Source organism: Doryrhamphus excisus, linkage group LG5, assembly GCF_037039965.1.
Source record: "Doryrhamphus excisus strain RoL-2023G ecotype Guam linkage group LG5, RoL_Dexc_Guam_v1.1, whole genome shotgun sequence".
NCBI lineage: Eukaryota > Metazoa > Chordata > Actinopteri > Syngnathiformes > Syngnathidae > Doryrhamphus > Doryrhamphus excisus.
The window spans coordinates 23089132-23111437 of NC_136361.1; the positions used below are offsets into that span (position 1 = coordinate 23089132).

At 40.2% G+C, this 22306-nt stretch overlaps 1 protein-coding gene and 1 long non-coding RNA gene across 4 annotated transcripts in view; both read left to right on the forward strand.

The window, feature by feature from the left end:
- Window positions 1-11344, forward strand: part of LOC144898536 (uncharacterized) — a 32343-nt gene extending 20999 nt beyond the window's left edge. The window contains exons 3-4 of the long non-coding RNA XR_013627429.1: window positions 5839-5893; window positions 10767-11344. This is a non-coding gene — a long non-coding RNA (uncharacterized LOC144898536). The remainder of the gene's footprint in view (window positions 1-5838; window positions 5894-10766) is intronic.
- A 2398-nt stretch (window positions 11345-13742) lies between these two features.
- The window catches only part of LOC131105461 (CUB and sushi domain-containing protein 3-like), a 234974-nt gene continuing 226410 nt past the window's right edge, over window positions 13743-22306 (forward strand). For 2 of the 3 annotated variants that reach the window (XM_058053596.2, XM_058053597.2), the window contains exon 1: window positions 13743-14254. In XM_058053596.2, the coding sequence (XP_057909579.2) occupies window positions 14101-14254 (154 nt within the window). In that variant the 5' untranslated portion in view covers window positions 13743-14100. The remainder of the gene's footprint in view (window positions 14255-22306) is intronic. The other variant, XM_058053598.2, reaches the window with a different exon arrangement.

Genomic DNA, 22306 nt, shown 5'->3' on the forward strand with positions numbered 1-22306 from the left:
GCAATCCATCCTTTTTCTTACCACTTATCCTGTTCAGGGCCACGGGGAAGCTGAAGACCATCCCGGTTGACATAGGGTGAGAGGTGGGGAACAACCAGGACTGATCAATAGTCAATCACAGGACTGACATATGCTGTCATTCACACTTAGAGCAATAAAGCGCTTCAATGAACTCAACATACATCCTAACCTAACATATTGAAGGGGAACTGCACTGTGGAATTTTGTCCATCATTCACAATCCATATATTCCACATGAACACATATTTCTTTCCCTTTTCAGTGCATTATAACGCCAGAAAACAAGTTAATATGAGGTAGCTAACAATGTACGTCATTGGGACACATCTATTTCGACTAGAGGTGTCACTAGGTTCTGAGGACAGGGGGGGCTTAGCCCCCTGGAGATGCACAGGATATGAATGAATGTAGTAGACATTCAAAAAAATCAAAAAAATAAAATTAGTCAGGCATTTTTTTGTAAAAAAATTTTTTTTTTTAAATATCAAATTATTTAGGGGGCTTAAGAACATTTTAGGGGGGTTGATTTTTACTACAAAGCCCTCTAAAAAAACCTCTAACCGTTGAGTTGGGCATCCCGTAAGTGTGGACTTTAGTGTGGATTTCAAGTGGCTATGCTATCTAAGCAGATAACACTACATATATACGTAAGTACATGTTCATATGAATACTATGATCTAATACATCAAACATTTCATATTTTAATAAGCTCTATTATAATGATAACACGAGCACAGGGAGAAAGATAGAGAGAGAGAAAGTGGTGCCGTCGGGGCATTTTAAAAAATTAAAATTTTCCATTCATTAGCCTGACAACTTTCACATTCTTCCGTTTTCACATCTCCTCTCCGCTAATCACCTTTCTCTCCCAACTGCAACGGCAGCCTACCGGCTTCTACTACATAAAGTCCAACACAATGAAAGACAATCAATGTCCACTTCAGGGTGTGACTGACCATCGTTTGCCACCCCCAATAACTCCATAAACTCAGGACATGACCTCAAGCAACCTGGGAAAAAAAAATTCCACTATGGCGGACCCCTGTTAAGCGTCAGGATGACACAAGAAATGATGCGATAGGAAGGAAATAGCATTTTACCGCATTCCCAAACATCCTGAAAGATGACACAGGAAGACTTCAGCCATAGAACATGCTTCCTGGCTTCCACCGTTATGTAAATAGAACACTTACCTTTACCTTAACTTTACCTTAACATTTACTTACCAGCTGATGATGATCATCATCTTTGGTAGACACCAAAGCAAAGCTGAAGGTTCATAAAGAATTCAGACTTTTGTAGGCTTTCAAAGATTCTCCTTGATATATATGCATATAATATACCTTTTTATGGAGCTACTTTGTGCTAGCTTGTACAGCAATGCAGCTTTTGTGGTTAAAAACTACATTTCTCATGATGCAGGAAGTAGTGACTTGGGCGAGTGAAATGGAACGATCTGTGATGCATCTTAAGTAAGTTTAATCAAGCGTAGGATTACTGCAGCTACTGTTTGGACTACTCAGAAAGAGCAACAATGAAACAATGAAAAAGCGAGAGAGAGGCTGACAAAGTGTGTGACAAAGGAATTATGAAGCTATTCAATTGTGATGGTGAAAAAGATGACTGGTTGTAGTTCTGAAAATATCCCATATTACGATGTGGACACATATCCGGAAATGATGGTATTTGTATAATTCCAGATACTGCAGGCAGGGAACTTTGTCCTACGTTTTTGTTGACTCGGTGGATATTAAAAGCATGCCGGGTGCAAAACACAGGTCGGTTTTGCTTAACCTATTAAAGTTTTGTGTTTTATCGCTCAATATCCGCGTGATTAAGATGCGTAGTAAATTGAGAAAGCTTGACGATGAAGTTCATTCATTTCCGCTGCTGCGGAAGTATCGTCATGCAACATCCGGAACGTAAAAATTCACATTATTTTTTATAAAAAATTAGGTGAACTTGATTATTGATGAATAACTACGGGTGAACTTAAAACAATATAACCCTAAATATAGATACTGTATAATCAGTTGAAAAATCAGTTCAACCGTCTCAATTCAAAGAATTGGGATCGTCATCGCTACGGAATACTTCAAGGCTTTGTTTTTGTTTTCACAGAGAAGCACGTTAGACATTTGGAGCCAGCATATGAGACTCTATTTGTATTCTGGACTTTCTTTCAGTTTCATTGTAACTCAAATGGCGAGAAGCCACATCAATTCCTCTCCCTGCATCGTTTCCCCAAACACGGGTAAACAGGGCGGCTGATGGGGACACGTTCCCTCCACAAATGTTCATGGAAATCTCTTCTTTGGGTTTTATGTCGTTCTGCTGGCAAACAAATAAATAACGCCGATCCAAACTATACCTCTTGCTTTTTCACTCGGCGTAGGTGAAAACAACCAAGACATGGCCTCCTATAAATATTTCATTTCATTCTCTGTGCAGCGCGTGCTTCTTCACTTCCATTTGACGCTTCTAATTTTGACGGACAAAGCCGGCATGCTAAAGTTAGCTGTGTTTACTTCACTCGGTTATTCATCAACCACGACAAGCCCCACTTGGTCTTCTAAAGGGTAATCACATGATAGAGGGCCTTGATTGCTACCGTTGGCTAATTAGGCAACAAGAAACCCCCCCCCCCCTCCCCTGAATGGCAATGTAATGGCATTTTCTCACACTGCTACAATCAACGTGCACACTGGTTGTATTCCTGTTGCATCATCGTTCCCGCCCCCCCTTGCAGTTTCATCTTAGATTCAGGAAGGATAATGTGCTAAAACAAAAGATCCATATCCTTCCACCCCATCAAAGGAGAGAGGAGTAATAAAGACCGTCTCACCGCAGTCTGTCAACACAACCCTCCTCTTCCTCGCTCGAATCTTCCCAGCTCTTCCTCTCAGCCGCTTCTTATTCCGAACCAAAATGATCATTTTATGGTCAAGCTCTTCTGGGAGCAGAAGGACCCAACCTTTGCGTCGCTAAATTTGGTGCCTCACCCAAAAAGAGACCTGAGAAATGACGTGTTCTGCATTATTGATATTTTGGCTGCACCGCGGCGGGGGAATGGAGAGACTCCAAGAGTGAATGTCAAATATCAACGTAAGGCTTTTTATCTCAAATAATCATCCGTGTCTAAACTGGAGACACACATGGGAGTTCATAGTCAAACGTTTGCTGCTGAAGAACACCTTTTATTACATTTGTTAGCATCTAAAGAGGCTCCAGACATGTTCACTCAGTGGAGCCGTGATACATACGTTCCTCTGTTTTAATACAAGGAAGAACACGTAGAATCCAAGCCAAGCTTCCATCTATTGGCTCTTTCTCAAAAATGTGTTCATCTACCACTTGTTGGTTTGCAGGCGCAGATGTCTACTGTATATCATCATAACATATTTTGGCATGGATTCTAAATTGTCTTCAATCCACAAGTGCTTGCCAGTTTAGGAGACTAAATAACATATTAAGAAATCCTCATCTACAGGATGTACATATTGTGAGTATTATGTGAAGTATTATGATTATATTGATAAGATGTTGCATTAGCATCACTTGTTAATCCCCGATCAAATAATATATCTGCTCTTCCAGCTAAAATCACATTGGCGTAAATATTTGGTCAGACTAAAGCAAGGGGTCCAAAACTTTACCAACTCGGGGCCCAATTGAAAATCTAAAAAATGGCCGCCGCCCACATTTGTCCTATGAACAGTACTGCGTTCTCAGAGCTTTCTTTTCTGATCCTGTAAACAATTAATTTATTAATTTTGTATAAATTTATTAATTGTAAATAGTGTATTTGTAAAAATTAATATTTTTTTTTTCTTTTTTCTTTTTTTCCTTTTTCTTTCTTTTTCTTTCTTAATATTATTATTATCAAGATTCAGGATTGAAATGAAAGCAGGGGGATTAAGGAATCCCAGACTTTTAATCTAATTAATTCTCATACTTTTCATAACTGCATTCAAGACTGGCATGATGACCAGAGAGCTACGTTCCTATCATAAACTGTATAAGGTTCCTAAAATATTGTGACAGGTCAATAACACTCAATAGGTTATTACTTGTTTTAATTGTGCAATAAATATTTACAAATAATAAAAAAAAAATATTTGCAAAAATGAATCATATTTTTAATGACCTCATGGCCCACCAGGGGCCCGCGGCCCACACTTTGGGAATCACTGGACTAAACATTTAACATCTTGGTGCAGCATCACTACTCGGCTAAAACGCAGTGATGTATTATTCGGTAAATGTGAGTATACTGACAGGCATGTTTAGTACCTGCTACAGCACAACCAAGTACTTCTGCAGCGTGATGAGCCTGATAGCATAAACGTTCCAGCAACCTTGCTGGTGTGCAAATCCAAAACACGACGAACCTTTTTTAGCTTCAGGAAGTGTAGTGACCAGGAAAGATCCTGTAAATCTGCTGGAAAACGAGCTGTAGAATCTCCAATTAGAGGAACCTCATGCAGGAACTCCACATACGTACTAGTTGAGGTCCCAACCGAGGTTGGAACCCTGACTCTCCAGGCTGTCAGGTGACGTACCAAGCACCAAACAACAATAATGCTCTTCCAGTATTCCGGTCATGTCTGGGGGTTGGGGGGGGCTTATATTTGAAGTGCTAAAGAAACAAGGAAATTGGAAGGAGCTCAATTTTCTTCTCAGCAGGGATACAAATTTGATAATAAGGCTAAGAAAGGAGCAAACACGTTTACAAAGCCCGAGCATGCAACAATTTTATTAGTTTGTTACGTTCCGTTTTCTTCATTTCTCACATTTTTATTCAATTTGCAACAGGTGACAAAAGTAGAAGATTACATCTTCTGTGGTGTCTTTTTTCATCACCGGCGTTCTTGCATTTTCAGTGACATGGATTGCTCACCTTTGTGTTTGTCACCGCGGCTCGGTAAATACCGCCCATTCTTTTCAGCCGTTTGTTTTTTTTTTGTTCCATTCTAAATCAGACTCAGCGCCGGAGCAGCAACAATGGCATGACATTAAATTAAGAGTAACATAAAAGAGTAAAATGGCCCAGTCAGCTCGGATGTGATTAAAGGCAGGATATCAACTGAGGAAAATACTTCAGTGCGGATCGGATCGTTCACGCTCGCTAAAACTAAAGTAAAAACATTTCATTTAAAAACAGAGATGAAACAACTTTTTTTTGAAATCTATATTTAATGAAGCATTCCTTCGACAAAAATGGATCAAAAGCAGTTTGATGTCATTTTTATCCTTATTTATTCTGACTGAACCATGACTCAGAAAATTGCCTTGAACTAAAGTGCTAGCATCATGCTGATGATGATCTCGGTAGGCACACCAGTGGAAACGTCCACGCACATTTCTGTCAAGGTGCCAACGGGACGCCGAAGCTCGTGAGAATTTAATGGAGCATTTGTTTATTAAAAGCTTTTTATTATTATTATTATTCAATGTTTTGAAATGTTTGGGATTTTATCATTTCCCATTAGCATTTAACAAAAGTAGAATTGACTATCTCTATTTATGGGGTACTTGGAAATATTTTTTTATTAAAAGAAAAAACAATAAAGTACTCCATTTTAGCAATTATGGCCAATGAGTACACTGTAAATACTTGCTGTAAATTCACAGCAGGATTTCAACAGTATTATGGTGTTTTTTTTAAATACAGTACATTACTGTTAATACTAAAGAAAATCTGTTAAATGACACCCCATTTACCGTTTTTTAACAGAACTGTAATGTATTCCTAAAAACCAGCACTCTACCATTAAATCATCTTAACTGTATCATGCAGTATTTTTTGCGTTCTAGGAAGTGCATCAACTACCCGCCTTTCCTGATCCATCTCCATCTTACTAATTATTTGGTGAGTAGCAATTTTATTTGATTTAGCAGCTGGCTACGTTTTCTAAGATGATTGCCAATTAACTAAGTTTGTTAATGTGATTAACATATTTTAACATGTTTTTCTGAACAAAAGTGCCTTTAATTGTATGTAATCATATGACTCTTTATGTCTTTAATTAATTGTATTAATATTAATAATATTAATTTTAATTAATTTTAATTGATTTTAATTAATTTTAATTAATTTTAATTAATTTAATTTAATTTTTTAAATAGTTTATTAAAATGTATAAATAATACAAACTAAATAAAAAAACTAAACAAAAAAAAACATTTCTAACGGATGTATGCATAGGCGAGTTTTTTACAGTTTGCTCAATCCCAAAGATAACAAAAAAGAAAACAATGGATGACGGCTGAATCCAAATGCTACCCCTTATCTTACCCTTACTCTTCGATTTTGTGGTGTCTCCATTCTCCTTAAAGGAAAACATTTTAGGGGGAATTTTGCCTATCATTCCCAATCCCAATTGGAGACTGTAAAGTTAGCTTAACAGCCTTACCTGTTTTTAATGATGGTATGATAAACGATGTTTGTGCTTTACTTTCTCTGGGTCATCTTCTAACCATTTCTAAATACTTAGACGCTTTTTTAGTAGCCATTATGAGCCAATTGAGCTGCTGAGGTCATTTTCATATGAACTGGTAACCGAGTACTCCATTGCTGTACACACAATATTGCATAACACAGATGGTGGAAAAGTGATATATATATTTTGTTGCGCCTTAATAATGTTCTTTTAACCTGCTTCAGAGACATGATAGTGGAATATTTGAAGAGAAATTTCGAGTTTGTAAAATGCGACACTCACTTCTCACCTTTTCAACACCATTCATCAACCGTGCAGCAAAACGCAACCCCCGCCGAATAACCGTTTAAGTTACACACGACATTCATACCCCCAATAGCTCTGTCACCTACATGGACTCCTCCGGCGACCCGCCGCGTTGTCGGTAACAGACCCGAAGCAGGGGAGCAACAGGACCCATCAGCGGATCAGGAGCAGCGAGAACCGGACAGATTCCTCTGGCGAAGTCAAGCCGGCTAATCTGACCTCAGCATTTACTCCATCAACCCCCCACCAGCTGCACTTTGCCTCAGCACATAAACAGACATGTCCACAAATGAAATTCTACTCAGCCGTGAACACTTCCACTCATGTGTTATGAGGTGTGCGGCGTTTATGCAAACAGGCATGTACTCTTTTTAGCGTGGGGGCCCCACAGGGAACACATGTAATGTACACAAAAATACCCTGACATTCTTATTTACACATGCACGGGCACTCCAGCGTGCATACGATCCACCGAAATATCAAGCAGGTTTACACAGACACTCAAAAGTCTCTCCAAAGCCCCTCGAGGAAGGCAAGAGTGCCGTGGTCTCCGTGTGACATGAAAACCTTCCCAGGCGTCAGCACTCATACGTAGCCACCGCTAATCAAAACACAACGGCGTCTGTCTCAGAGGGCCGAGCCAGTCCATGCAGTCATCAGAGCAGCTCCGGTGGATGGTGCCTTCAGGGCCCGGTTCTTTTTCTTTGCAATGGTATGTCCATTCCTCCAGAATCGGAGGTGCACTAATGTTTGGACAAACATGAATCCGCATTGAAAAATATTTATAAACAGACCAACACATAATTATCCGTATAATAATATTTATTTATATTCTGTTTGTTTATTATTTGGGCAGGTCCTACTCATTGTGGATGCTAAGCTATGTAATAGGACATAACACTGCTGTAACATTTTATATAAAAATATCATAGCAAATATATATATAGCGGTGCCTTGGTTAGCGTCATTCATCCATTCCAACTTAAACCAAAATGGACTTTAACCAATGCAAATGTTCCCATAGAAAAGTAAATCCAAACACAAAATTTTATAGTCAATACTTACATTTGGACACAAAATGGCACAAAATGATGCAAACACAATTATAAATGATAAATGATTGGACAACTGCATATTTTGTAGTAATACAAATACATGGGAAATAAATTATCATTACATTTTTGCTTCAAGATCACAAAATGTAAAAATGAAATTTTCTTTATTAAATCGAAATCTGTCCTGCTGAACTTGTTGCGAGAGCCATTTCTGTTTATGTATACATTTTTAGGCAAATCGTGCTTAAATATGCATACCTGTACCTGCGACTGTACCGCCATCACTAAAAATGTACATTCATCTCCCCAGATATTTCATTGATTGAGTTGTTGTGAAAATTAATTTAGAATCTAAAATGGTAAAGATCATTTTAAGAGTAAAAATTGTATCCCTGGAAACATTATCTCCTGATTGTAAACTGCCTTCCGAACCTTCAATAAAATAAAATAAAATAAAATAAAATAAAATAAAATAAAATAAAATAAAATAAAATAAAATAAAATAAAATAAAATAAAATAAAATAAAAATCTTGAACAATTTAATCTAGTTAAAAAAATATCTTATTGGAGCGTCCTATGAGTTACGTTGATCTTCAAACTCATTCAATTTTTCTGCATACGCCGTTAGCACGAGTTTTTGCCTCACAGCCCATCCCATACTTAACTTGCATGCAACTGTGAGTACGTTCAAGTCCTATATCGACATATACCGAAACACAGACAAATGGAGGAGCAGGAGGAAGGGGCAGGAGGCGGCGTGATTGCTCATCAAGCATCAAGCGAAGACTGGCGGGAGGCATCGATATGACCCAAGCCTACTCTCTCGGGGCCACCTGTCGATTACAGTGGTAAAGACAAGCTGCCCGCCGTCTCCATACATTCCGAGCAGCCTTCGGCGGCCTTAGAGACACACCAAGAATCCTGATGCCAGGAGGGAATAAGGGACCTTCCACTTCACGCCGCAGATACACAATCGTTTTCTTCTGCTGCATAAACCATTGAGATAAACAGCCCCACAGAGAGAACACACTTCTATCACTCATGTAGTCGCAATTCAGTTAGAATGAGCTGCGTGTGATAGATTCGTATCAAGCTGTCCGCACAAACGTTTCAAATGAGATTGTGCACAAAGCATAATGCATTACACTCGCTTGGAAAATGCACAATAAATCAGAATAAGCTCACGGAAGTGCTGGCGTTATTTACATCACACGTTCTCAAACACATCTCAAGGAATTTGATTATTACTCTAATATTTAGTCATATTTTATCTGCACTGTTGATCAAGGATCACCAAAAAAAAGGGGCAAGGCAGAGGCCCGCCCTTCTCTATTGGAGAAGCACGGCACTACGTGTTGGCCACAGCCGATGCATTTCCCAAATTTCAGAATAAGATGCTAGTATTATCAGAAGAATAATTATTTAGTAGCATATTACATGTTTTTATGAACTTGGAATATTATGAGAATATTATGAAAGTTGTCATTTTTGGAAAATTAGGTTGCGGAAACAGTTATAATGTTACAAGAATAAAGTATTTTGAGAAGAAAATCTAGAAGTGGAAACTTTTAAAACAGCAGAAATTGAAAAAAAATGCCGTAATTTATGAGAATAAAGTCAAAATATGACAAAGTCATATTCTAACAAGAAAAAAAACTTGTAATATAAGGGAAAATAATGTCATTTAAGTAGCACAAAGTTTTCATATTAATAAAAAAGAAAACAAAATAAAGTTGTAATATTGGAAAATTAGATATTATAAATTATGATATTAAAAAAAATATAATATTATATCAACAAAGTCATGATATTATGATAAGACGGTTTACATTATTTAAAAAGAATGCTAAACGATATGGAAAAAAAAATTCCATTATGGCTGCGATAATTAGCTATATTTTCCCTGTAGAGTTTGATTATATTTTCTGAATATGTATCCAATGAGCAATAATAAATCCACTGGCCGCTGTACTTGTTTATTAGACATGATTAAACTGTTTCCCAGCATTTTCTCCTGCAGGGGAAGCAGGGCAAGAGGTTGTCGGGCCTGCCCAATGCAAAATATGCAGAAAAAATGATAATCTGTGTATTATATGCAAATGAATTCCGTTTGTTACAGTTTAGACAAAATGAACATACTGTAAAATATGAAGGTCACATGATTCATCCCAACAGCTGGGTGGGAGTACAACATCAGTTTTACATATAAAAATGCAATAAGTCTATATGAAATATGTTATAAATGAACACTTTCATTCAGTTTAGCTTATTAAGATTCACTTTAGCTTTGGAAAGGCATCATCTATTCTTCCTGGGGTCTGCAACTACTTCAAAAATCAATTTACAACTTCATTTTAAGCATAAACAGGGCATAATTAGACAATACAATAATATGTATAATATCCAGTAAAACATATTAGTTTACATAGACAAGAACATTTATACAGTTGCATGAAAACACCTTTAAAAACAGCTTTTAGTAATTGGATAGCGCCAGTCATTTAGTACCTTTTATAAAACAACCAATATGTCAAGAAGTACGTCAGTATGTAATAAGTTTTGCTGAATATGTATGTACTATATATTATATAAACATTACACATTCATTGCTAACACAACTTCCCTGTGGACAGAACACAAGATGGCCGGTCATCTCTTACCTAACTGCACAGGGTATTCAGTCAAAAATACTGCCTCAATAAAAATGTAAATTTTGCCGTGTTACACAGTGCAACAGAGCAATATGTTTCACTTTTTATGTGCATTATGTACTAAATAATGTTTACAGTCCTGGGCTTGGACCCTCCTGGGGGGAGTTTGCATATTCTCCTTGTGCTTGTGTGGGTTTACGCCAGGGAAACATGTTACGCTAAGAGCAGGCTCTAAATTGTTCATAGTTATGGATGGAATGGCTGATTATTGATATTTTCCTGGTCATAGACTGGAAACAAGTCCAGGGTGGACCCTGCCTCTGGGGTGAGCTCCAGCTCCAGCGCTCCCTCCGAACTGAATCGGATGAGCATCCATCCGGCCATCCATTTTCCGTGCTGCTTATCCTCGTTAGGGTCGTAGGATTGCTGCAGCCTATCCCAGCTGAATTTGGGCGAGAGGTGGAAAACACCCTGAACTGGTCGCCGGCCAATCACAGGGCACGGATAAGCAGTATAGAATACATGAATTGATATTTTTCACGCCTTACTTTTCAGTCTTATAAATGCTTTTGTATTATGCCATTGTATCAAGTCAGTGTCTGTGTGTGTTAAAAGTCTTACGTCATATTGTATTATACGAATCTGAAGCGTATTCGCATGGCTTCAGCACCATGGACAGTTTTCATAATCTCCTATCTGCCCGCTAGCTTTTATGACATTTTATAAAAGGTGTCCTCTTACCCAGCTGACTTCACACTAATAAATCTGACTAATATGGTGCCACAGGATATTGATTTCTGTGGAGGTCATTTCACATGTGATTATTAATTGTGAAATATTCAAACAGGAAGTCATCCACATCATTGATCGAAGCCATGGCTGATATTGATTAGGCCTCTCTACTCCACAGATCATTAGGGGTGGTATTTTGGTATCGACCCGATACCAAGTAAATACGGGACCAATATTGCCAATACTGATACGTTTTACTTCAAAATTGTCAAGATCAGATTTTGTCTTTAATGTATTGATTGGAATTAGAATCAAAAGAAAAGGTATTGTATTTTCCTCACCAAAGATTTATAAGGTTTCAATGGCGGGGTCCAGTTCTGCACTTAACCCATACATAAGGCGCACCATATTATGAAGCGCACCATGTTATGAAGCGCACCATATTATGAAGCGCACCATATATATTATGAAGCGCACCATGTTATGAAGCGCACCATATTATGAAGCGCACCATATTATGAAGCGCACCATATTATGAAGTGCATGCTAAAACATACGGTTGAAACACCGAAGAACTAGGAACTCATTAGTGGGAGAAAGCCCTAATTTTGTGTTCATAATCTCCATAATTGGAGAGTTTATTGGTAGATAATCTCTTATCAATCTCTTATCAATGCCCAATACCCAATGCCTATGTCACTCACAGTACAACCAAAAATAACAAGTAACACACGTGGGACTTACATGACCAAACGGTAAAAGACAACACCGTGTTAAAACATCATCCAGAACACAACCAGCCACACCAGCATGCTCTGCTAAACTAAGCTAACCTAAGCTAGCTTCCATTCACACTCTAAAAGAGAGGACTTTTTTTTACAGGTGTTTCAAGCCGCCATCTTGATATGTTTATTTTGGGGAGGGTGTTAGTGTTTGTCATGAGATTACGCCACAATTGAGCGGTCCGCCAGGGAAATACTTTCCCCCGCAAACATTCCTCCTCGTTACCACGAAAGCAGTTTATCAGCAAAATTCCATGTTTAACAGTAGATTCTGTTTTTATTGGCTTTATCTCCACAATTCCGTTAACATGAAAATCAGGGCCTGAGTGACCCTCTGAATCTACCCTTCATAAATAATACAAGACAATATAACACGGGTGGGAAAACTATGGCCCGGGGGCCACATCTTGCCCGCCAAGCGTTTGAATCCAGTCGCTTCCAACGTGTTTAATTTGAACTTTCAACAACATGACTTGCAAGTCGTCAGTCAGTCAATCTGAGACAACTTTTGATGGTTTAAGTAGCTTTCCACATCCAGGCTTCCAGACAACAACCTCACGCTGGGGTAGGCTCCAGCACACCCGTAATCCTAGTGACGATAAGCGATTCTGGGTGTCACATTCACTTTAAAAGTAACATTTTATATTTGATGTGGTCTGACGTTTAAAGTGTTTTGATGCTATTTTGATGATATTGGTATTTGGATCGGTCCACAGCCACACTAGAGGGGGGTACAGTAGAATGATCAGATCTTAGCATGTCGTATGTTATGGGACCAGTGGCGTCATTAGGCGTATTTTAGGGGGGCTTCAGCTGATATTTTTTATAGATTTTTTACATTTTTTATAGATTTTTTGGTGCAAAAAAAATCTAAAAGCATGTTAATAAACAAGCCAATACGCAGGCTAATACTAGCCTACTACTACTAGTAATAATCAGAAGAAGAAGAATGATGATAGTAATAATAATAGGCTAATAATTAGCCTAATTAAAATAATTAAATAATTAAAATAAAGACAAATTTCCCCACTGAGGGACGAATAAAGGCATATCTTAATTAATAATATAATAATGATTATTATATCATTGATCACTGTCCACTGTGTAGATTGTGTGTACTTGTGTACATTTAATGGTGGCCTAAAACAATTGAGTATCTCTACTAAATCTGTCCAAAAGTGGGAAAGTTAGGATTTTTTTGAACATCTACTACATTCATTCATATCCTGTGCATCTCCAGGGGGCTAAGCCCCCCCTGTCCTCCGAATCTAGCGACGCCCCTGCACGGAACACATCCAGTATCAGGTCCACCTCCACACTACCGTGCCGCCCGGTGCAGGTCTGGGACTCTTTGGAAGCTAGATGGCAGAAGAGGCCCACCGCAGCCCGGCGAGGCTTTGCGCCGTCATCGTCCCATGTTTGCATTGCAAATGTCCCGAGGACACATTACGCCCACAATCAAGAAAAATGGAAGTTTGGGGGGTGCATCAAGTTCCTCCATGATTAGTATTCGGGACTCGATGCTGCCGATAAAGGGGGGGGGGGGGGGGGTACCTCGGCCGACACGTACAAGCCTCATTAACACTTCTCTTCACACCGGAAGACGACGTGCCTCGGCCTCCTTCGCCACCCACGTCCACTTCATGATTTGTTGCGCGCACATCATACTTCCACAGGACGGGCGCCCCCCCTCCTTCCTTCCCTCGCTCTCTCTCTGTCTCTCTCTCTCTCTTTCTCTCCCCCCTCCCTCTCTCTCTCCGCTTGCTTCACAAGTGCAGATCGATAAAGGCACCATTCAAATAGTGTAGGCTGGACTTGTGTGCGTCCGCCAGCCGCTTTTGTGGAGGGAATCCAACCATGTGGAGCACCGGGGGCCGTGCAGAGCGCACCATGAGCCCGGAGACGCGCACACTTGATGCCGCTCTCAGCAGACATGCTCCAGCAGCCCTGGTCCAGGTCTCTTCGGTCCTCTGCTAAATTCGAGACTCGTTCACTTCGTCTTCGTCTCGCAAACTGCATTACCTGTCCGTCCTCCTGAGAGGGGGGGGAAGGGGGGGGGTCTCCCGGGAAGAGAAATAGGTTAGGGATTCTATTTATCTAGTTGTCACAATGAGGCGGATTTACAGGGAAGGATGCTACGAAGGATCCATGGAAGTGCGGAGATGCGTTCAATGTGGCCGAGCTCAAACCACCACGATGAGGATTAGGACGAGGATTGTTTTATGGAATCTCTTCTTTTCACTCATGCTCACCTGCGTGGAAGGTAAGAAGCCTTGCAGCAACACTCCGCATCCTCCATCAAGGGGGGGGGGGGGGGGTGCACATAGGTGGAATAGCCCACCTCTGGAGGGACTTTGAGGGGCGCATTTCGGCGGTTTGGCGCTCAATGCGGGCTTTCAGGGAGCCTCTCAATAAATATTCTTAGAGGAGCTTCTCCTAATAGCCTACGTGAGCTGCTTTGATTAGTAGGCCAACTACTAAATTGTTGAGGTTCGATTCCCTGCATTACCCTGAAGCGTGTGGGCTCCTTTTCCAGGTCATTTTTTTCCCCATGTAGGCATTGTAAGTGTTTCTCGGCATCGCACCTGCAACCTGAGCAGGAGTTGGTTTTGTATAATGAGTAACCGGGTTATTGAACCAGTCTTTGGGACCTGGAACTGCAGGCAGGTGCGAGGTGGTCTTGTTAGTATTCAAGTTGGATCTTCCTATTTGAATGAGGCAACACTTCCTCACCCTGGAATTGATGCCTTTTTCTTGTTCAATTCCCTTTTTTGTGTCTTTCATGACACTTCAATTGAATGTTTTTTGATTGTGTAAGTGGGGGTGTAGGTACAGACGTCACAGTGTGTCCCTTGCCTTCATTGTCAGCAACATGTTGACAACAATTATAGTTTCAAATTCTAATTTCCAGTTAAGATGAATTCCAATTGACATACACAACCACTCCCAAAGCTGGTGTGTTTTCACACAGCGTTTGAGTGTGTGTGTGTGAGAGTGTGTGTGAGTGTGTGTGTGAGTATGGGTGCCCACAGATTTCAATTACCATGCAGATTGTTCGCCCTCTGAGTAATTCTCATGTCTGTCGATTGGGGGTGGATGGAATGTGCTGCATGCAGAGTAGCAGCATCCAGCAAAGTATAAGCCAAGTGGAGTCGAGCAGAGTCGAGCACAGTGCTGTTTTATCGCCACCCACAATGTGGCAATGTCAAACCCGGGGGGGGGCACTGCCAATCCTCCTTGTTCTGTTACTTATTAGGGAGTCAGCCAGCCAAGAATCGGGAAGAAAAAGGTGGGTGATGATGATGATGGTGAGGAGGAGGGAAATTGTGTGGTGACACCGAGGAAGGCAGGAGGAAGAAGCATAGAGCTGGTGTTGCTCATTGGTGCTGATGGTTTTTACACAATTTAAAATATATTTACACCTTTGACTTGTTTCTCTTGTTGGAAATTCCCTAAGAGAAAAATAACCAAAAACAAACTGATTGATGCAGTGCCCCCCCCCCCTTTCATTCTTAAATTCCGAAATTCAGTTAACGATAGTCGCCCAGTTGTGCAGCTGCGTCTATCCCCCCGTGTTTAAAGCACAGACTGCATTGTCAACTGGAAACGTTTTGCCAAATAAAACTCCGAAACATCCTTTAAACTGACACTGTGAACGTCCGTGGAGCACCCCCCCCCCCACTCATGACAGATCTAAAGAACCACTGTGACTTTTTGGATTGTGGACTCTTTACATTTATTCTTCCACTGCACATCATATAACCGGTTGTCATGGCGACACCACACATAAAACTGCCATTTAAGTTACACAATAGCACAGACAGTTCTCAGCCTACATAGGAACCTGTCTGAGACCTTTTTAATTGATCCTCGCATGACTTTGCAGAGCTCCGTTGTCCGCATTGTTCCAACCAGCTTGGCATGGATGCGGGCCAGATGGGAACTAGCAACATTTCTAGCAAAACAAATTCACCTGTGTCATCTAAAACGTAGCCCTGTTAGAATAAAGGGGGCCTATTATTATTATTATTATTATTTTTCCACTTGTTTGACCAATACTGTAAATGTCGTTAGAATGTTGTATTCTGGTGTTAATCAATGCCAAAGTTTCAGATAATGAGGTTTGTGCATTTGGAAGTGAGCCCTGAAAAAAGTTTAGGATGGCTCAAAATGCTCGGTTTCAGCGGACATTGCGAAACTGTTCCTTTGTGATGTCACAAAGGGGCTTACTTCCTTATATGGGCATGGCTGTAAGCCAGATACACTCTCTTCCCTCCCTGAAGCTCTGCTTCTCTGTTCGTTGCCAGTAATGGCTCATAAGTGGAAGCCATATTTGTTTACAATTCCCTAAGACTCTAAGTGGTTGGAGTTCCCGATTCCCGACCAAAAAACTTCCTTGCTAAGTTGTTGTTGGAGGCAGGAGGAGACACAGTGATCCGGATGTTGCGGGAAATGTTTCAACCTAAAGTGGTGCATTGGTTTTTGATTCTTTCCCATCGAAATTCTGTGGGGAACACATAAAGCAAGCACTTCATGGGAAACAGAAGCGAAGGCACAGGAGGAAGACAAGGGCAACGCAGCGAGAGTCTCCAGCATATTGAAAAGCAGAGAATAAATGAAAAATAAACGCTGACGATCACTTTGTATGGGAATGGCCCATCTGCCGCGGTTAGATATTCATCAAAAAACAAGACAGATTTTGTTTATTCTACGTGGATGGCACACGGTGACAAGTGGCTGCATATCAGTTTCTCTGGAGTTTCAGTAATCCAATGGCCACTGTGTCATTGATGAAGACCTTGTCGCGATGTGATTATGTAAACAGATTGGAAAAGCTGCGAGAGCTGATCGGGATTACATTTTGCATGTGTAATTATGGACTATCTGCAGGGGATGTTGGGAATCATCCCACTGCCACTCTTGATCTTCTCAATAGTAAGTATGAGAAGGTAGTAGGTGGTGTCTGGAGGTTTGAGTTCCTGGAGAATTAAAAAGAAAATACAGATGTGATGGCGTATTTCGGCTTTAAAGCCGCACCAGGTCCACAGTAGCTATATATACTTTGTTGGTTTTGATGAAGTCACTTCTTCTCCAGTATCAGTTTTAATATAAGCAGTACTCTTGGGGCAGGAGATTGGCAATATCTTGTCTTGGGGAAGAAAATGTCTCACGGTTTGTTGAGATTAAATGTAATGGGTTGAGGAGCCGTGTGTTCCCGAGTCAAGGCCAAGAGATTCAAGATGGACTGTGCTCTGCCTCTCAGGGGCCCTTTTCAGCGGAGATTAACCTGTGCCTAATGCCTGCAGGCATTTTGGCTGATAAGAACACATGCATCCATTTGTCACGAGCCATGCTTCGGTTATAATCTACCGCAACCCGCACAGTCAAGATGATCAATGTACACTCATATATTATCCAACCTTTTGAGCAATTTCTGTTAAGTATCATAAAATGACACGCTGCATAAAAACCGATAGAAGATATATATTTTTGTGGCTTGGAATCGAGTGAGCGGTTTGTTGACGACGCGGTGTTGTTCTCCTGCGACGCCGTATTAAGGCACCTTCACAAATCTTCCTCTGCAATGCTGAGCACAGCTGCTCTTGTTTGTGTTTATGGACTGAAGTTTTGATATGTGACACGAGAGCAGCAGGAGGCCAAGTATGGTGAGGCAAAACAAAAGAAGTTAGGAAGGTACGGTAGCTTTATGTCTGTATTTGTTCCAACGCACGACTTAATAACATCATGCAAGATATTATCAAGAGGCTTGAGCAGGGTTTTGTAAGAATTAGTTGGAAAGGGTTCTTTATTTGGTGCGCTTGCTTCATTGATTCTATAAAGGATTGCTAAAAACTAATGAAGGGCATTATATTCATTGATTCATTGAGCTCCACCCATGCAGACCTCACATAAGTCTGAGCAAAATTGTTATGCTCGGTACAACACTGACTTTGAGAACATTCAGATATTTAAAAATAATCTTTTTATAAAATTACCATTCGGTATACATCAGTCTTTTTAGCCTGACAGTAGTTTCATTTATATTCACCAAACACTGTCCCTTCTCTGTTGAAAAGCATGCCTAATTTTTGCTCATAACTATTTTAACAAGGTGGCACAGTCTTGCTGATAGGAAGAAGCAGTAAATGTCCTCGAACGGCTGCAGCAGCAGTTTATATCTGCAGTTACAGTCCAACAGGTAGCATCTAATGGCTAGGAAAGTACCAGCAGCCCAAGGTTACGGATGCAGATATACACATAGTAACTATATACAGCTGGGGTCTCAAACTCAGTTTATCTGGGGGCCACTGGGGCTAGGGTCTGGGCAAGGCTGGGCCGCATCAGGTCTTCCAAAAAAAAAACAAAAAAAAAACACATTTATTAAAAACAGAAAAATATACAAACTTTTTCAGTGCTTTGGTTCTGATTTTCTACAATAAAATCTCTGATAAAACATTCCACTGTTCTCAAATATCTTAATTTTTATTTTTATGCACAAAATAAGATGAAAAATAAATAAACAAATCAAGAATAAAGAAAATCAATCAGTAATAAATAAATATAATAATAATAATAAAACGGCAAATAATAAAAACTTAAGAAACCACATATAGTTGGTGGGTAGACAAATTATTTTTTTCAGATTAAAATGAACAAAGCATTATTAGAGCCCTGTAGACATGACAAAACACGACTATAGTCACATTTATACTCTTTTTATTTACAACATATTGCGCAACTGCAGGGTCTTGAGACACATGCTAACTCGCAAACTAGAGAGCTAGCGACCTAAACGGTAGCCTTCAAGTTATTTCCTTTAAACTTAAATAGCCAAAAACTTACCACTTCCACACGGATAGGGAGGATAACTATTAACAGTTATTTAACCTTTAACATGAACATGAATCAAACGTAATAATTTTTTCTGGGTACATGATACCATACAGCATCCATATCAAACTTGCGCGGGCCGCACTAACATTAAACTTTCATATCAAGGCGGGGGCCTCAAACTCGTTGGTTCCCATGGTTCCGTTCATCACAGCAAGTCTTCCAGGTCCAGCCACAGACCATCACACCACCACCACCATATTTTACTCTTAGTCCGATTTTCTACCTATAATTGTATTTTAGTTGTGTTACACAATATGCTGTGTGCTCGTGTTCCTGCTTTCGTGAGCCCTTTAAACAAGTGAGGTTGCTTTGCGTGAGTAAATAACGAGAGATCCTCTCAAAAACGAAATTGAATTTTACAGTTCATGAGCAAGACACCCCAAATGTACATGAATAAAGGATGTGGGATTTACAAAACATTGACTATTAGGAGGATGTGATGTCCACCCGCGTTTACTTCCAAGAGGAATCCCCCACATATTTTGCATTCAGGGAAAAACACAACCAAAATCTGACAAACACGGTGAAACAGAAGGAAACAGAAAAAAAAAACACCCAAATAGTCAGATAAAATATCACCGTACTGCAGAACTTTGTCGTCCGTCTTTGTAACGCCGTCAAACTGCTGCCGGGACCGGAATTACCATAATGAGCCAGCATGCTTTTTGATGGAAAAAGATGGGTGCAATTTTAGCCCGTGTGTTGTGAGTACACGTTTATTTTGGTGCCCACATGACTCAGTGGGTAGTTGACGTTGTGTGTCACATGTGAGTTGACTTGTGGTGTTTTTGTTCGGCGCTGTGGGTGAGGTGGGAGTCTGGAAAAAAACTCATTAAACCACTAATGGAATGTGGGACTATTCTTCTTTGTGGCCAACGCTCACTACTGTCGTGTTGCGAGTGACGTTCTCGGCTACGGCGGTTCTGTGTCAAAGGTTCAAATTAAATATTTTGGAAGCATCCGGGCGTCTGGATGTTTTTGCCCCCACTTGTATGTATAAGAAAAGTGTAAAAAAAGGGGGGGGGGGTTGGGATTGAGTTGTTGAAAATAAAAAAAAACACAAATAGTGACAGTCGAGGCAGAATGCGCTGCCGACTAATAGCGTGATGACCTTATGATGACGGCTGGGTTTGCTTGAGAGATGAGGAGTATCACTTGTGCATCAGACATTTTCAGCTTGTTAGATATCATGGAGACAAGTCCTGAACCTGGTTATGTCATAATATGCAAATGAGATGAGTGAATCTACTCCCATCACAAACTTTTTTTTAAGCTACAGAATTTTGAAATACTTGTAGTAATATCCATCCATCGATATATATCCATACATTTTCTATACCGCTTATCCTCATTAGGATCGCGGTGTTGTAGTAATATAAAAACTGAAGATTTTCTTGCAAAAACGCTGGCTCCTAAATGGTTAAAGGTCGGCGATCGGCCATAAAATTGTAATGTACGCACCCCTAGTTCCTCTCCTATGGAGAATCCCCAACCTATTAAATGTGAAGCAGCGTGTAGTCTCTCCACACAAGGCCATTAATTGGGGATTTACTGAAAAATTAATAAGGGCTATTGTTTCAAAGGGATGAAAAAAGTGGATTATTGCTCAGTGGCTCTTTTCCCTTTTCGGGAATACTGAAATGTAGATGTTATTGTTTGCTTGGGAGACTGGAGGAGAGAGGCTGTGGTGTTATTGGATGCGATGTTGGCTCACACTTGTGTTTTTCAGTGCAGGTTTCAGTGTGGCAGCACAGCGTCAGGTGCAACATGAAACATCCACATAATGAACAAATCTGCAAGAAACTGGCCGAAGTACCAGCAGCACCGAGACTTTCAAAGTCTGTTATTATCCTTGGCCACATAGACCTGTTATTTCCGTGTGCAATGAAGCACATATTTGTGCACATGCCAACGGTTATAAGTGTGGCGCTGTTTTTGATTGGGACATTTTTCATCTCGGTGCTCGGCAATTTAAAATCACCAAATGGAATATTACGAAGCCACGAAGCTATTTCCCAAATTTTACTGGCACACTCATGAGGTAATAGTAATTCTTTAAAGAGCATCTTTTCTGCTTCAGTTGTTTGGAGTTTCCTATTCATCAAGCATGCGGCCACGCATAATGCACCGCTGTGGTTATGCACATTCTATTTGTATGAATAGTGAAGGTGCGGCGGAGCCACAAAGATAAACTCTTACTCTGGGGACATCAATTTAAGGTCTCCGTCTAGGCCCACGGTTGCATGCATTGCTGGTTGTGCTGATGAGAGAATTATTTCTCACCCCCCCACACACACACATTTTATCTGTGGCTCAAAGTGCAGTTTGTCTGGGAGAAGTGCTTGGATTTCTGCAAATAAAATGACTTTTTATATATAATGCCGTACTCTTCAATGGGAATCAGGCTTGTAATTATTTTTTTATTTGCTTCGTTTATTTTGTGACGGTTTTACTCTCATTCTGTCATAGGTGACAATACCCCAGTAAATGAACATTAACCTCTACACTCTTATTTTAAGAAACATTTAACTTTACGGTTGGTAAAACTATGGTAAAGTTTATATACGCAGAGTTGTGGAAAAGTGTCCAATTTTGTCACACGTCAACATGGAACAGTGTTGATAACGGCCAACTAGCGACAACTCATACAAGAGGTCACAAAAGACCCCACAACAACATCCAAAGAACTGCAGGCCTCACTTGCCTCACTTAAGGCAACCTGTTGTAAGGTTAAGTCAGCTGGGATAGGCTCCAGCATAGCCCCCCCCCCCCAAATGAGGATAAATGGATGCAATAATTCATTCATTCATTTTCTACCGCTTTTTCCTCACGTCTTTGGGCGCGAGGCGGGTTACACCCTGGACTGGTGGCCAGCCAATCACAGGGCACATATAGACAAACAACCATTCACACTCACATTCATACCTATGGACAATTTGGAGCCGCTAATTAACCTTTTTGGAATGTGGGAGTACCCGGAGAAAACCCACGCATGCACCGGGAGAACATGCAAACTCCACACAGAGATGGCCGAGGGTGGAATTGAACCCTGAGCTGGATGCAATAATAAGAAGTTCAATTTTGAAACTGCATTTTGTGTTCAGTTGTTTTATCATCGACTAATATTTACATTTAGTTTGATAATCTTAAACATTTAAGCGATTAAGTCATTTTAAGGATGTGTACAAATAAAACCACATGGGATCAGTCATTAAAATGTACATAAAAAAAAACGACTCGTGCTGTATCTTCAATAATGACATTATTAAATGAATACTTCTCTGAGCATAATTATCCTCGTAATGGCAGAGGCTATATTTGAAGTGTGCGAGGAGACTGTACATATATATATATACATATATATAAAAAAAACAATATTTGGCCTTGTGGTGCTTTATTAGAGGCGGAGGCAGCAAGACAG